This window comes from Xyrauchen texanus, chromosome 37, assembly GCF_025860055.1.
Source record: "Xyrauchen texanus isolate HMW12.3.18 chromosome 37, RBS_HiC_50CHRs, whole genome shotgun sequence".
NCBI lineage: Eukaryota > Metazoa > Chordata > Actinopteri > Cypriniformes > Catostomidae > Xyrauchen > Xyrauchen texanus.
In genome coordinates, this window is record NC_068312.1 from 23,441,877 (window position 1) to 23,459,150 (window position 17,274).

The 17,274-nt window shown below is 37.1% G+C and overlaps 1 protein-coding gene across 1 annotated transcript in view; it reads left to right on the forward strand.

Moving 5' to 3' along the window:
- LOC127630896 (phosphatidylinositol 3,4,5-trisphosphate-dependent Rac exchanger 1 protein-like) overlaps positions 1 to 17,274 on the forward strand; it is a 94,857-nt gene that overhangs the window by 55,656 nt on the left and 21,927 nt on the right. The window contains exons 11-17 of the mRNA XM_052108746.1: positions 6,846 to 6,946; positions 8,603 to 8,706; positions 9,395 to 9,444; positions 10,584 to 10,659; positions 10,997 to 11,069; positions 13,153 to 13,295; positions 14,850 to 14,942. Of these exons, the coding sequence (XP_051964706.1) occupies positions 6,846 to 6,946; positions 8,603 to 8,706; positions 9,395 to 9,444; positions 10,584 to 10,659; positions 10,997 to 11,069; positions 13,153 to 13,295; positions 14,850 to 14,942 (640 nt within the window). The remainder of the gene's footprint in view (positions 1 to 6,845; positions 6,947 to 8,602; positions 8,707 to 9,394; positions 9,445 to 10,583; positions 10,660 to 10,996; positions 11,070 to 13,152; positions 13,296 to 14,849; positions 14,943 to 17,274) is intronic.

Sequence of the window (17,274 nt, forward strand, 5' to 3'; positions counted from 1 at the left end):
GTGTGTGTGTGTGTGTGTGTGTGTGTGTGTGTGTGTGTGTGTGTGTGTGTGTGTGTGTGTAGAGAGAGAGAGAGAGAGATGGTGCGTGTGCAATCACCTTTTGACACTCCCAAGCAGAGATGCTGCCATTGTATGCACTTTCTGAAGATCAGCTTTCGCAGTGGAAAAATAGCATCCAAGCGAGGGTATTGCTCCCTATTTCACGGTAGCCAATATGAAAGAGTCGATCACTATAGAAACCGAAATGTCCTCCGCCATTTTAAACAGCACACATTTTGTAATTAATCAATCAGTTGTGTCTCTCAGCTGTGATGAGCCGTAATGCTGAAGTTGTTTATTTAAAGCTATTTCCTTGCTTTAGTAGTAATACAAGTGATCACAAAGAGCTATTTAATGTAGAAACTTGCTGACACGGATTCATTTCACGTCACCAAACTAGTAATATTACACACAATAATTATCTTTTACCACCACCTGCTGTTTAACATATGTAATGTAAAAAAAAAAAAAGAGATAAACAATAACTCTTAACACATATGCACTGCTCTTACACTTTAGTTTAGAATGCCACAAACACAAGCGGAGTGATACACACACAGTGAAGCATCAGAGTGCTGATGGAACGTATCTCGTCCAATCAGATTCGATGACCGGAACTAACTGTAGTTTATAAATAAATAATACAAATATAACAATGATTGGAATGATTATGAAATGCTGGCTGTTTAGCAGTCTTATGACTGTTTAGAACATCTCCTATTTCTCTTTCTTGTTACTTCTGTTAGCACAGAGAAAAGCATTAAGTCGCCAAAGCATTAAAGGAACAATTTAATGTCTATCGACAGCATTTGTGAGTTATGCTGTAAGTGTCCACAAAATAAACTTAAATTGCGTTTACTGTAATGCACTTACATTGGAAGTCAATGGGATAAGGCATTATGCTGCAATAAATGTTAAAATACACTGTTTCAAATGCAGAGCTGCACAAATTCTACTTAAATGGGTTAACATGAGACTATGTCTCATGTTGGCTTTACATGTCATAACCATGTAAAGCCACTAATCCCTCTTACTTTTTTACACGCTAAGATACAACAATGGGCCTATTCTTCGTAAAAATCTATTACATTTGTATAGGATAACCAGAAGTTCATCTCCCTAAAACAGTAGCCACCACTAATTGGATTGTTTATGTACAACTTAACAGATCAAATAACATATGTTTCTGTATGGTATAATTAACATAAGTGCTTTAACAAAAATACCAGCTTCACAAAAAAAATGTATGCTGATGATTTTTGTTTTGTGTACAAACCGAGGAACAAGTCAAAATGATTTTCTGTGGTAATCGACAGCACTCGATCATTATATATTAACTTGTATTGAACATTCCTTTATTAATCTAATATCTCCTACTGTAAATATCCCTCTCTGTCACACTTGTACACATACATAATCATACAGATATGCATACAAGTGGAAAACAGTCTTGCATGTACACACCTCTACAGCATTTGAGAGAGCTCTGTGTGTGTTAGCTGTGGAGAATATTAATGAGTTACATAAACACTAATTAATTCCCTCCAGGGACGCCCACCACCACCCCTTTCCTTTTACTGACAATCTGAATTAGAGACTTATGTAATCACAGCAGACTGACTGTCCGTCTCATTTCACTGCTCTCTTTCATGGGCCTGACTGTACGATGCTTTGAGAACTTCCTCTTGGGCACTGCACATAAAGACTTTATAACTACTTATAGTAAGATCTGTAAACACAGTATATACTTAATAATGTGTCTGAAAGGTCTGATTACAATTATATTACCGCTACGGTGTAAATAATCTTTAGTTTTTTATCAAGGGTGACTGTTTAGGCAATCATCACTATTACTATTGCTCATACTTGGGATGAAGGAATTTAAACAAACCCCTAACCATATCTAGGGACCAGGGGTTGGTTGCACCAGCTTTAAGTAAATTACAACTTCGATTAATTGTGGCGTAAATGGGTACTAAGTAACAATGTACGCACTACTAAATATTTGAGTGTTGCACCATTAAACATAGGTAGGACGTAACACTACGAATTAACTAAATATTTACGAAAGCCTCTGACCAGGAGTAACAGATGGAATAAAAAAAGAAGACTCATTTAATGACATCAATGGGCTCATGTTTTGGTTGATATGTTTCAGTACTTTCGACATAAATGATGATGTTGCATAACATGCGTTTAAATTTATGGGAAAAACATTATGTAATAAATTTACTACTTCAATATGAAACCGATCTAACACTTTCCTTTTGTACGGTGTCAAGTTTCAACATATACGATATATATATATATACTGTGTGTATATATATATATATATATATATATATATATATATATATTCAGGGTTGAGGAGTAACGAAATACATGTAATGGGATTACGTACTGTATTTAAAATACAAAATATAAGTAACTGTATTCCACAATTGTATTCCAATTGTACAGTTACAATTTAAATCATTGGTATTTAGAATACAGTTACATTCAAAAAGTATTTTGATTACTGAAAAGATTACTTAGCATTTTAATGTCATATTTTTAATGTAATATTTACTCCTTTCAGATGGAAAACACATATATATATATATATGATACGATCCAAAGTGCATTTTGTATAGCGGTGAAACACTTTCTTATGATGTGTTACATTCATACGAGCAAACAGAGAACTAAGTTTGAAGTAAATTTGGAGCAGAAGAAATATAAATAAACCTTGTGTAAACTGTCAGCTTTATGCTAAGATAAAATGCTATTTCTGCAATTAGATTGATCTTGTTTTAGAAACAACACTGCATAATAGTCAAGTTTTAATAGTCAAAACAAGTGAAAAAATCTACCAGTGCTGAAGAAGTAATCCAAAGTATTTAGAATACGTTACTGACTTTGAGTAATCTAACGTAATACATTTCAAATGACATTTTAGTGCATGTAATCTGTTGTGGAATACATTTCAAAAGTAACACTCCCAACCCTGTATATATAAAAGATATTAAATTTAATAAATGTCTATTTTTCTAGCCTGTTGTATAAGTAATTATTTATTGTCCCTTATTTGTTTTAGATACAGTTATTACATATTTAAGTAATATCACACGAGCAAGAGTGCGATTATGGCCCTACATCAGCACTGCTGTGATTCGGCTGCAGTCAGAGTGCCGTAGGTTATCACAGCAGTGCTGATTTAGGGCCATATAGCATGATTGCGAGTGTGATATTGCTTATATACAACAGTTCAATGAACGAGTATCTTTTTTTTAATTAGGAACTAATTAACTGAATACGGTCATAAACGCATTTGTGCATGGAACTACTTTCTTACGCGACGGATCAGATTCTGCCGTTGCTGGTTCAAACCAAATGATGCGTCCAAGCTTCTGTTAGTAATTCAAAAATGTCGCTTCAGAAATAGTATTACAGCTTGTGCTGTTTCGAACAAGTTATTGGATAAACAAGGTTGGATGTGTGAGTGAGAGAGAGAGAGACGGAGAGTGTGCAATCACCTGTTGCCACACCCAAGCTGCGATGCTGTCAGCTTTCTGAAGGTCAGCTTTCTCAGTGGTAAAATAGCATCCAAGCGGGGGTATTCCTCTCTATTTCGTGGTAGCCGGTGCGCAACAGTCATTCCCTATAGAATCCACAATGTCCTCAGCTATTTTAAACAGTATGTATACAATGTGGACACTCTGGTAAGAGGTAAGCATGTTGAGTTTGTGTAATAATCAGTCTGTTGTGTCTCTCAGCTGTGATGAGCCTTAATGCTGAAGTTGTTTGTTTAACTCCGTTTAAAGCTATTTCCTAGCTTAAGTAATGTAGTAGAAATACGAGTGATCATGGAGCGCTGTTCTATGTAAACAATGACTAACGGATTCACTTCAAGTCACCAACTGGCTCTTATTACACACAAAAATTATCTTTTTCCACCACCTGCTGGCTAACATATGTAATGTAAAATAATATATATTTAAAAAGAGACACATCGCCTACATTAGCTGTTAACACATATGCACTGCTCTTACACTTTAGTTTAGGATGACGAACACAAGCAGAGTGATACACACAGTGAGGTGTCCGAGTGCTGATGGTGTCAGACCATCAGTGCTCATTTAACGTCCAATCAGATTCGAGGACCGGAACTAACTGTTGTATATTGTTATTTACATCGGCTAAAAATACTATTAATTAAATCTTGTTTTATTACATATTGTATTTTAATGGGGATATAATTTATTAAAACTGACAGGAACATGAGCAAACAAGGTTTGAACATCAACCGTAACAAGATAAAATTGAAGTTCACAGCTTTTTAACACTGTACACAAATTTGAAGACTGTTTATTGGATAAATACCGGTAAACGTCATATTATGGGACTACACATTACAGAGAACAGGTGGTGCAATCAAATTAAGTATTGACTTAGTTACAACTAACTAGTAGTTACTAAGACCTTAGGCACAGCTGGTGCAATCCTACCCTGAAAAACAAATGTGGGCTCTTTTTGACCTTGGCTGGAAAGGAACCAATTACAATCCCCTAGAAGTATTATAGCAGTGTTTTTTGCACAGGCAAGCACTACTTATATCATTTTGCAAAGTGAAATCATGTGAGAGAATTTGTTGCTTAATGTTGATTACTACACAAAATAATTTTGTTTTGGGTCTCTTTTTCATAAATAAAATAAAGGACCATACCTCTATCATATGATTCAAGGAATGAGGAAGCAGGAGACTTTGATTCCAAACTCAGAAGTGTCTTTTTATTAACAAAGCACGTTTGCTTAGTGCAATGGTACTGCTCTCTTTTTAAACTCAAATAATTCAGGCTTTCTCTTCAGTAAAAGCAGTGGCCAACACAAACTCCGCTTGTCAGCTCGGCTCTCTCTCCCCACTGCCGCTGTCTCTTCTCCTTAAAAGCTCCCATCACTCCTCACCAAAAAACAAGACAAGTGTTAAGCACAGGTGGAAATCATTTACCACTCATCTCCCCCTGCTTCACTCTCCACAGCATGCCTCTCGGCCACGCCCCCACCTCCACACCCTTCAATTCACTTCAGTTGTAAGTGCCTCACTGTAACTCAGATTTTTATTTAATTTTTAAAGAAAAAGTGGGTAAATCAATATAAATATTTGTGGTAATCAACATTATGCCACAAATGCTGTCAACTGAGAAAACATTTAAATTCTCTCATCATTTACTTAACGTCTTGCCATCATAGGTGTGTATGACATTCTGTTTTCTGAAAAAACACAAATGAAGATTTTTAGAAGAATATCTCTGCTCTGTAGGGCCATTCAATTCAAGTGAATGGCGACCAGAACATAGAAGGTGCAAAAAGGACATATAGTCAGAATAAAAGGAAACTCCAGTGGTCAAATCCGTCTTCGGAAATTATACGATCTGTTTTGGGTGAGAAAAGACAACACGGTAACTTGTTTTTCACTATAAATCATGACATCAGCAGCGCTTGTGTCAAACACTAGGAAGTGTAATTGCACTTGAAATCATGATCAAGCAGTGGCAAAATGTACAGAGAACAATTAGTTATATTTTGGTCTATTCTCATCCAAAACGGATTGGATCACTGCCTTTACGTTCTTTTAGAAGCTTCAGAGTTCCGGCCACTATTCACTTGCATTGCATGGACCAACAAAGCTGAGATATTCTTCTAAAAATCTTAATTTGTGTTCAGTAGAAGAAAGTCATACACATCTGGGATGGCATAATGGTGAGTAAATGATGAGAGAATTTTCATTTTTGGGTGAAATATTCCTTTTGAACCCAGAAAATATATTAACATTTATATATAAGAATAGAAGAGATAAAAAATTGTCAACTGTTTGCTGGTCAAGCTCTTGACTAAAAATGAAGCTTAAAAAGTTTAAGACTTTGAAAGAGTGCATTAAGTTGTGCTTGTCATCAGCTAATTTGATGGAAGCGTATAGGGCAAAGCGGTTGTGTTTTCAGCTGAGAAATGAATGGAGAATCTGGTTGTGGAACTTGACTAGATGTATGTGGTGTCTTCTCGTCTTCTCTTGTCCACCCTGATCTGTTAAACTGTCCTTTCATCTGACCCCTCTCTGCTGTCTTTCATCAATTCAAGGACACACACACACCCTTCTCACATTCCCTTAAATGCCATAACCGTTTACACATTGCTTATTTCTGTCTCTGAATCTGTGATTCACACAATTTCTCTCACATTCAGTAGTCATACACACTTCAGGCTTGAAGTCACACACATGCAATTCTGTCGTTTACTCATTCTCATTCAGTGTGTTGGAGTACTCCGTAGAAGTAAACAGGAAAGAGAGAGAGAGAGTGGGATATTCAAAGGACAAAATCAAACCAATGTCCTTGTGATCCAACATCTATGTTTTGAGCATGTGCCCTACAGTACTTTCTGTGCCACAGCTACAAAGGAGAATGTATTTTATCATTGAAAAAAAAAAATACATACATCAGGTTTAAATGTTAAAGACTGTTGACGTCACTCCCTGAAGCTTTTTTTAAAGATAATATGTGAACCCCATTTGTGGTGTTTGAACTTTAAAGCTTTTTAAATCCCTAATTAGGATGGAGCTTTGTATGATCGCCTTGAGTTTTGCTCTGGTTGAACTTTTTACCTGCGTTGACTGTTTCCTTTCACTCTGGTGGACTGAGCGAATCCAATCTCCCAAGTACCTTTGACTAGTGCCTCATAAATCTCTCTAGTGTTAGAGGCTCTTCTGTAGCATGTGTGAAGTGTTCTGTTTGATGAAGACTGACACAGCTGTTGTCTCTGTGTATCATCAGTGAGTTCGTCTCATGGCTGCTGGAGAGTGGGGAGATCAGTAAAGCTGAGGAGGGAATCAACCTGGGTCAGGCGCTCCTGGAGAATGGCATCATCCACCATGGTAAGAGAAAAGATTCTTCAGAAAGTACCATGGTTATACCATGGATTTCTTTTTGAAGTACACAGCCAGTCAACACCCTACTGATTTTTTTATAATATATAATTTAGTATAGAGTAATTTCAAATATATAAGCCTACACCTTTAAAACAAATTGTTTTATAGATCTAAATTGAAACATTTATAACAAAGTACCATAATATTACCATCCGACACTGGATTGGCACTTCCACATTGATTTTTCTAAGTCACTACTTCTGACATATTTATTATTCTCATTCTGCTTGCTTCTCTCTCTCTCTCTCTCTCTCTCTCTCTCTCTATTTATTTTTCTGTCTTTTCCTCTTTCAACCTGTTCCCCCAAAATCTCACCCCTCCTTTGTTTCACCAGAAAAGCAAATGCTATCCGCATTCTGTTTTTGACATAGCCTTGCCAAAATGAACCACATTTATTTAACTGTTTATACAAGCGTTGGACTTTTAAAAATGACTTCTTGACAGATTTACACTTACATATTTGGCACGTATGTCATATTGGCCAGCAGTCACTGAGATCTTCTACAGATGATCAGCAATCTGGATACTAACATAAAAATTGCTGCTTGAGAACAACATTCTTAAATAATTCATTAGTGTTTGAGATGAGGGGAGCATTATAGCTCTACATTACAGCCAAGGAATTCTAACACATTCAGGCAGAATTAAAAAACTGACATACACAAGAGGGGATTAATCCAAGTATAAGTGATGAGGCAGTCGCTCAATATTATGGTGGCAGCATTCAAGGAGAGGTCAAATAGGCTTTTGTGTACAGATATACCTCACATGCTTTGATTAAAGGAACTGTTCTCCCAAAAATGAAAATTCTCTCATGATTTACTCACCCTCATGCCATTCCTGATGTGTGTAACTTTCTTCTGCAGAGCACAAATGAAGATTTAAGTTCTTTAATGGTGACCAGAACTTTGAAGCTCTAAAAAACACATAATTGCAGCCTAAATGTATTCCAAACGACTCCAATGGTTAAATCCATATCTTCAGAAGTGATATGATAGGTGTGGGTAATGAACAGATCAATTTTAAGTCCTTTTTTTACTATAAATCTCCACTTTCACTTCATCATTCTTCATGATTTGTTTTTTGGTGATTCACATTGTCTGTGTATATTGCCACCTACTGGTCAGAGCTGAACTAAGGTGGAGATTTATAGTAAAAAGGACTTTAATATTGATCTGTTTCTCACCCGCACTTATAATATCACTTCTGAAGATATGGATTTAACCACTGGAGTCTTATGCCTTTTTGTTATGCATAGTTCTAGCCACCATTCACTTGCATTGTATGGACATACAGAGCTGAGATATTCTTCTTAAAATATTTGTTTATGTTCTCCAGAATTATTTTTATAAACATCTGGGATGGCAAGAGGATGAGAGAATTTCTTGACTTTTTTGGGTGAACTATTCCTTTAATCACTGACATCTTTAACACGTTTATTAGGAGTTTATTGCATGTTGAGACCATTAGAAAAACAGTGGCTTGAAAAATTAAAAATATTTGCTCTGTTTAGCTCATATTGCTCTTTCTTGTTAATCGTTGGGTGTTTCATAGTGAAATAGAAGTTATTAAATGTGTGTATGTCTGTGTTTTCCCCTGTAGTGTCAGATAAACACCAGTTTAAGAATGAGCAGGTGTTGTATCGCTTTCGCTATGATGACGGCACTTATAAAGCAAGGAGTGAAATGGAAGACATCATATCAAAGGTTTCAAACTCACTCACCTTCACCCATTTTTTTTACTTTCTTTTCATTTATTAAATACTTATTAACTTCTTTTGTCTTCTTTTTAGCTCTTTAGTTTCTGACAACCTAGTCAATACAATTTCAAGTTTATAGGATCTTATCTTATTTAAATTTTTTAAAAATAAAAATTTTCTCCCCAATTTGGAATGCCCAATTCCTACTACTTAGTAGGTCCTCGTGGTGGCATGTTTACTCCCATCAATCCGGGTGGCGGAGGACAAGTCCCAGTTGCCTCTGCTTCTGAGACTGTCAATCTGCGCATTTTATCACGTGGCTCATTGTGCATGACACCACGGAGACTATGCATGTGGAGGCTAATGTTACTCTCTGCAATCCACGCACAACTTCCCACACGCCCCATTGAGAGCGAGAACCCCTAATCGCAACCACAAGGAGGATACCCCATGTGACTCTACCCTATCTGGTTGCTTAGGAGACCTGGCTGGAGTCACTCAGCACACCCTGGTTTGAACTCGTGAATCCAAGGGTGGTAGTCAGAGTCAATAGTTTGTAGGATCTTAACTCTAAATGTCACACAAAATTTGTCAAATGTCCAAATCTTGGAAAAACAGGACTACAAGTTGAAATACATAAAGTGAAGCAGTTGTTTGTGCAAATTGCCTTATATAATTGTGTGTGTCTCTGACAGGGAGTGAGACTCTACTGTCGTCTCCACAGTCTCTTCACACCTGTTATAAAGTAAGTAACACATGTTTTGTGCCATAATGTGAGCTTTATACTTGACACATACCACACTGTTACTTGTCATTAAAGGTTTAAGCTAATGTGTAATGAAAGATCTGACGGCTCATTTTGCTAACTTTTATTTTAAAGACGTTGCATGTGGAGATTAGCAGAACAATAATATTTACTTATACATTTCTTCATTTATCGGATGCTTTTATACAAAGCACAAATTTACAAATGAGAACAATACAAGCAGAAGTTATTCATCCAGTGGAGAATACAATACAAGTACCATACCATACCAAATTTCAGTTGAGTATTAGAATAGTACTACACAAAAGCAATGTTAATTGCAGAGCAATGGAGAAAGGATTTTTAGGATTGTAATACTAGTTAGTTACAAGTCAAGTGCTCCTGTAGAAGTTGTCTTCAGGCGTGTTATGAAGATTGCAGTGGATTCCGATGTTTAGGTGGGGGACAATATTTCATATTTATTTCTTATTAATCATTCTAACATGACACATCTCATTGTTAGTTATAAAAGTCCACATAAATGGGTGTTGAATAGCATCTGTTTTAAAAGAAGGTGTGGTAGGTGTTTTATTGTGGAGTCACCTTGGTAAGCTGCACACGACACACTAATGTGAGTGTGAGAGCACTAGAGTCATATTGCTTTTCTGTAATCAATCACCTTTGATATCTCACATAAAGAGCTGAGAGGGAGCCATTGAACTGCCATTGGGACCAATTCTAAGCTCAGACACACAAATTAACACAGAATGTGTCGCTTACTCGCCCTTAAACGGACACATTTATTATCTTTATTGGCAACTTACTCAATTACAGTATAATAATTGCAAGGACAGACCCCCTGGAGCAATCTGGGGTTAAGTGTCTTACACAAGTTTACTAATAGAATACCAGAGTTGGTAGAAGATGTTCCTAGTTCATTGGTCACCATTTACTAATATTGAACCTGCAACCTTTGTTGCCAAGTGCCATATAATGAACTAGCACTCATTTCCCAAGCCTGTGCTCGAATGGAGTGTGTGAGTAATTGGGTGTTTTTGTTTTTGTCAGATTATTTTTGTTTTGGCTTCACATTTGGGCAAAAAAAAGTTGTTTTTATTTGAACCCTTTCTTTTATACAGAGACAGAGACCATCATCTGAAAACCTTCAAATCTGTCATACCAGCTAGCAAACTGGTGGAGTGGCTTGTGTCACAGGTAATTTGGCAATGGCCAATCTTCCGTTCCCCCACAACCCAATACACCTGACGTTACTGCATAAACACACTTCCACACTCTCTCATCCCCTTCACCTTCTTTCACTTTTGATTTGATTAATCTTTTTAGCTCATGTCTTTTGGTTTTCATGCATAATATATACCCTGTTTATGCTCTATTTCAAATTTCAAAGTGCTCTGAATTTGTGCTTAAATATTCATCCTCCACAGTTTTCCATTGTGTCATTTCATCCCCAACATAGAAAAGTCATCTAATTTGCCACGCCTCACCATCTCGGCTGTTTTGTGACTTTGTGTGTGATATTTTTGCTTGACAGGGCGACTGCACGAGCCGTGAGGATGCGGTCACCCTTGGCGTCGGACTCTGCAATGCCGGTTTTATGCACCATGGTCAGTCTGCATGGTGACTGTACTCCACAGGTTTTAATATAGAGAATGCTTCATAAAGTGTCTGTTATATAGAAAAACGATTGCGTTTTGGGTTGGTTATTGTTCTGATGTCAGTCTTAAAATACTGCTATATATTCACATTTAAGAAAAAATAAACTTTAAACGTTTAAATATCTCCACCAAAAACAGCACTTTTATGATTTACAATTTTAGCGAATTACTCTGGTGTCTCTGGTGGTTAAATACCCTGCAGGTTTTGCAGTTTTCCATGGCCTTCTCTGTTTGCTATTGCAACACATCTAGTGTTTAGGGCAAAGGCTTGAACCGTGACAGTGTTTGTTTCTGTATGTGTCGGAGAATGTGAAAGAATTTTGACACTTGGAAGCACTAAAGAAGTCTAGGAAGTATGTTGAAACCAGGGTTGACTGTCAGTTAAAAATATTAATTAAATTAATTACATGATATGCAGAGTCAATCATTAATATATCAACATTTGTTGAGATGAACTCAGAAATAAAGATAATTCCAAAATGTTTTATTATTGTGGCAGACGAAAGCATTGAATAGGTATAATCTAATAACTTTTAAAAGCGCTATTCTGTTCCTTTCTGTAGCGCTCCATCAAGCTGAACTCATTGAAACACTATATGATCTAGTAGTTGTGTTTTAATTGTGTTAGTGTTTTAATCTCATTATATGACTACTATAAGGCAAATTGTTATATATATATATATATATATATATATACATACACACACACACACACACACACACACACACACACACACACACACACACACAAAAGTTAGTCACAATAATTGAAAATAACTTTCTGATGAGATGCATATACACGTACTGTAGACTCATGCATCTTGTCAGAGTAATAGTAGTGTTTTGCTACTTCTGTCATGTCAGATCCTGATCTCCGAAACAATCCTCAACAATATTTTGATTGGAAGATATGGACATGCTTTGCAGCATGTCCCTCCAAAGCTTTCCCTGCACACACACACACACACACACACACACACATGTTGTGTTTCCATGTTTTATGGGGACTTTCCATAGACATAATGGTTTTTATACTGTACAAACTTTATATTCTATCCCCTAAACCTAACCCTACCCCTAAACCTAACCCTCACAGAAAACTTTCTGCATTTTTACATTTTCAAAAAACATCATTTAGTATGATTTATAAGCTGTTTTCCTCATGGGGACCGACAAAATGTCCCCACAAGGTCAAAAATTTCGGGTTTTACTATCCTTATGGGGACATTTGGTCCCCACAAAGTGATAAATACACGCTCACACACACACACACACACACAGATATACTGTCAATATCTTCCTTAGAGGGAAAAACACACATTCTCACATGCCAGGTTTTCTACTAACTGCAGACCTATTAAGTCCTGTGCCTTCACCTCACATTTTTCCAAGCATCAATCCTAGACACATCAAGAGTTGTTTTGATGGCTACTGAGACGTAATGCAATTGGCCCATTTCACACTGTCAAATCATTTTGTCATCAGCAGATATGAGCAGTACTGAATTATGGAGCCAAAGTGTTTAGTTTTACCTGTATGTAATGGTGGGAAGGTGTTAAATCCAATGTAATTTCACAGGGCTCCCACAGTCATTGGAAAACCTGGAAATATTAGGGTCAATTTAAAATGTTGTATTTCCACATAAAAAAAAAAAAATGTGTAGTTATGCACCGTGCTCTAAAATGTATTTTACAAATAGAAATTGCTATTGTGTAGTCTACAACTGATTTGTGAACTAATATATTTGACCAGTAATTATTTGAGTTGGTTCTATCAATCAATATATTAAACCATAAACCAATATGATTCTATAATGAGTCATTTCTTGAACATGAATGATTCACTATAGAACATAGCACATACATTTAAAAAAACATTTTTATTGTAGGATCAGTCTGAATTTAATACATTTTTTAAAATCAGTATCCTCTATTCACAGTCAACCAGAATGATCATTGAAATCCATTGCTCAAAAAACCTGAGAACCATAATTTCAGTTAAATTCAATTTCAGAACTTTTTCTGCTTTGCAGTTCTGGAGAAAAGCGAATTTAAGGATGAGTCACAGTTTTTCCGTTTCTACGCTGATGAGGAAACGGAGGGCACTAGCTCCAAGAGTAAACAACTCCGGAGTGACTTTAAACTCATCGAGAACATCCTTGCCAAATCCTTAGTGGTGAGATACACACACAAACACACATGCTCGCATAGCAGTGATTCCACCCCTGAGGAGGGTATAGAAAAATATTAGTTTTAAAGCTTTCTTACTTTGAAACCAGTAACAACAATTCAAACTAACAAGAAAATTGAAAACTCCGTGATTTCATGACAATGTTATACTGTGATTGCAAAGGGACAAATCTGTACACAGGCACACCCACACATACTAAAAAACACACAATACAGTGGGATCCAATAGTCCGAGACCACCAGTGAAAATGCTTTTTGAAGACTTTTGGACCCCACTGTACAGACACACTTAAATTCAGCCATCACCCGCACATTGATTTTTCTCCTCTGTGCTGGTGCATGGCAAATTTAGACCATCCGCATCCCTCAGTAATTACCCTGACCTTTACAAACTACCCTTTCATCCCTTATAGACAGACAGATTTCTCCTCCAGACCATCAAACACGTCAAGATCTTGCTCTCTCTGCCATCTGATCAGAAGTGCTTCTCAAATTATCCCGTAACCTCTTCAATCTCTCCTCAGTTTCTCTTATGTCAGGACCCCCATGGGTCGTTGAATAAAAGAAAGAAAATCATTTACAGGGCTGGAAAAACATGTTTTGCTTTAGCCCGTAGCTTATAATAGAACGACCGCCAAGTTCGCCTATGCCTAGAAATGGCCCTGCTGTGGAGAAATTGAGCATTATATCCTTGTTATGATCCAGAGATGAACATACTGTCTTATGGCCTAAAGCCAATGTACATTTCATCAATGATGACACCCTCAGCGCCTTTACCCTCTGAGCTGAACTATTAGCAGCTCAACAAGACACTCCTGGGGCTGCAGCCATGGCACATTTGAACAGATTATGGTTTTGTTATTTTTAATAGAACAGACTTAACACCTAACATCTTTTGGGCTATGTACATTGACAGAGATGCTGAAACACAGTTTGAGTTCTCAATGTAAAACTCTTTTAGTCAAAGTGTGCTGCTGAATTTACTCTTAGATGTGCAAATGAGAATATCAGGAGCTACTTGTTTTTAAATCTATTTTAAAAGCCCCACAAAATCACTTTACATGCACAGTTTTTTTTGTTGTTGTTGACATTTAGGAAATTGGGTTGGGAAAAATTGAAGGGCTTGTTACTTTAAATAAATATATAGCCAATAGCTTTTAGTTACATCATAGCAATGAATGGGATTTTCTACTTAGATGTAGGTGGTATTACGGTGAGGGGTATTCTTATTCTATAGAGCATTTGATTAGACAAAATTAATTTGTGCAAGATGAGTCATAAATATTTTTGGTCTGTCTACTGGGAAGCGAAAGACTGCATGCAAACTTTAAATGTGTGTATCTGCTAAAAGTTAATTTTGTCAACTTATAGGAGCACACTTACATAGAAATTACCTCAAAACTAACAGACAAGGACTAAAAGCCACAAATATCTAATTTTGATTTAATTGGCCAGTTCAAGTATTGCTTGGGTAACTGAGTATGTGTATAACTTTATGCCCTGGTATTCATTACATTGTTCTTCTGTTGGCCCTAAACAGATTCATCCTGAAGAGGAAGACTATGGGTTTGAGATCGAAGAGAAGAACAAGGCCATCATAGTGAAGAGTGTGACCAGGGGATCATATGCAGAGGTATGGGGGATTTTCCCTAGTAAGCTGCATTTTTTTTTCTTGTTAAGGCATTTCCACATTCTCTCCGTAAATATGAGGTAGTTGTCTCCCGTTGGGAGTAACAAAGCATTAGAGCATTAGTCATTTGGAGTAGGAAAATTGCTGTTTTTTTTTTTTGTTTTTTTTTGCATGTTTATAATATATAAACTCTGAATCTAAGGTGTTTGTTTACTTAATTGTCATTACTAAAATAAACATCTTATGTACTTACCATAAATGAGACATTCACATTTGCAAAATGTTTAAACATTCATTCATTATATCCTTATATAGAGGTCCATTTATTTTTGAGAGTGTCCCTCTGTGCATAGTAGCATCATATACATTGAACACGTTTATATTTTCTTTTTATTTTATATATGTTCTTCACATATATATCCATGCAACTTATTCAGAGGCCACAAGGCTACACACCGATTAGCCACAACATGAAAACTACCTGCCTAATATTGTGTAGGTCCCCCTCTTGCTAGCAAAACAACAGAATAGTATTCTGAGATGATATTCTTCTCACCACAATTCTACTGTTACCGTAGATGTTGTCCGTTTGAACTGGCCATTCCCTGTTGACCTCTCTCATCAACAAGGCATTTCTGTCTACAGAACTGCCACTCACTGTATGTTTTTTGTTTTTGGAGATTGTCATGCGTGAAAATCCCAGGAAATCAGCATTTACAGAAATACTCAAACCAGCCTGTCTGGCACCAACAATCATGCCAGGCTCCAAATCACTGAGATCATTTTGTCCCTAATCTGATGGTTGATGTGAACGTTAACTGAAACTCCTGACCCATATCTGATGGCTTTTTGCACTGCACTGCTGCCACACGATTGGCTTATGAAATAATCGCATAGATGATTGTTGGTGCCTGATGGGCTGGTTTGAGTATTTCTGTAACTGCTGATCTCCTGGGATTTTCACACACAACAGTCACACAACCAAAAACAAAAAAAATCCAGTGAGGAGCAATTCTGCAGACAAAACACCTTGTTTATGAGAGAGGTCAAGAGAGAATGGCCTGACTTGTTCGAACTGACAAAGTCTATGGTAACCACTCTGTACAATTGTGTTGGCGCTATTTTGGCAGCATGAGGGGGACCTACACAATATTTGGCAGGTGGTTTTAATGTTGTGTCTGATCGGTGTGTGTGTGTGTGTGTGTGTGTGTGTGTGTGTGTGTGTATATGTATATATGGAGAATCATCCACACCTTGATTGACCTGGCTGGGTGGCATCGAGCTTGGTCCTGCTGGAAAACTGGGGAACATTGTCAGAGCAGAAGGAAGCAAGTTTTCTTCCAGGATAACCTTGTATGTGGCTTGATTCATGTGTCCTTCACAAAGATGAATCTGCCCGATTCCAGCTTTGCTGAAGCACCCCCAGATCATCACCGATCCTCCACCTGGTTGTCTAATGTTTAGATGGAGACCTGGAGAGGCCTTCAAGCCACAGTGTCTCACACCCACTATGAAATTTGATGGAGGATCGGTGATGATCTGGGGGTGCTTCAACAAGGCTGGAATCAGGAAGGTTCGTCTTTGTGAAGAGTGCATGAATCAATAAAATGTCCTATAAAAAGTGGATTCACTTCACAAAATCTTAAAGAAACCCAAACCTTGCAAGAACTATTTGGCATACAGACAAACCCTGATGTGTATGGATCACTTGAGGGAGGATCTCTTTAACAGGGATACCTAATTTGCATTGCAGAGTGTAATATATTTTAATTCTCTGTAGAGCCCTGTCAGGTATTTATGGAAGGAGTTTGGTAGATAATTATGGTTAAGATCTAAACCACTTAATTTTACCTCGCTGTGCCTGTTAGACCTAACCAAGACATTTTGTCAGTTTTAAATTGTCTCTGCAGTATGTACAGAAGTGGAGAGTGTCTTGCTAATAGTGATAATCAATGGAACTGCTGCAATTCTATTTGTGTCCTGACACTTACGTCATAGGACTATCAGATCTGAAGTCAGTCAGTCGGGCCGTCAGGCCCAGGCCACGGTTGCTTAATTCATTCCCACTCCCTCTTCCTTCACAGTTCTGCTCTCTGGGGATCTGTGAAAAGCAATTAAGCATGTCCCATCATATTCTTCACAGAGTCCTTGCTCTGTTTTCTCTCATTTTCCCTTTCTTTTCTTTTCTCTTCTATTCCTTTCCTTACCTTTTCATATTTTTATCCCTTTGTCTTTCCTTTTGATTTCATTTTCCTTATTTCCTTTAGCTTTTCCATACTCCTTTCCTATTCTTTTCCTTTGCCTTACTACCTTTCCTTACTTTCCTCTCCCTACT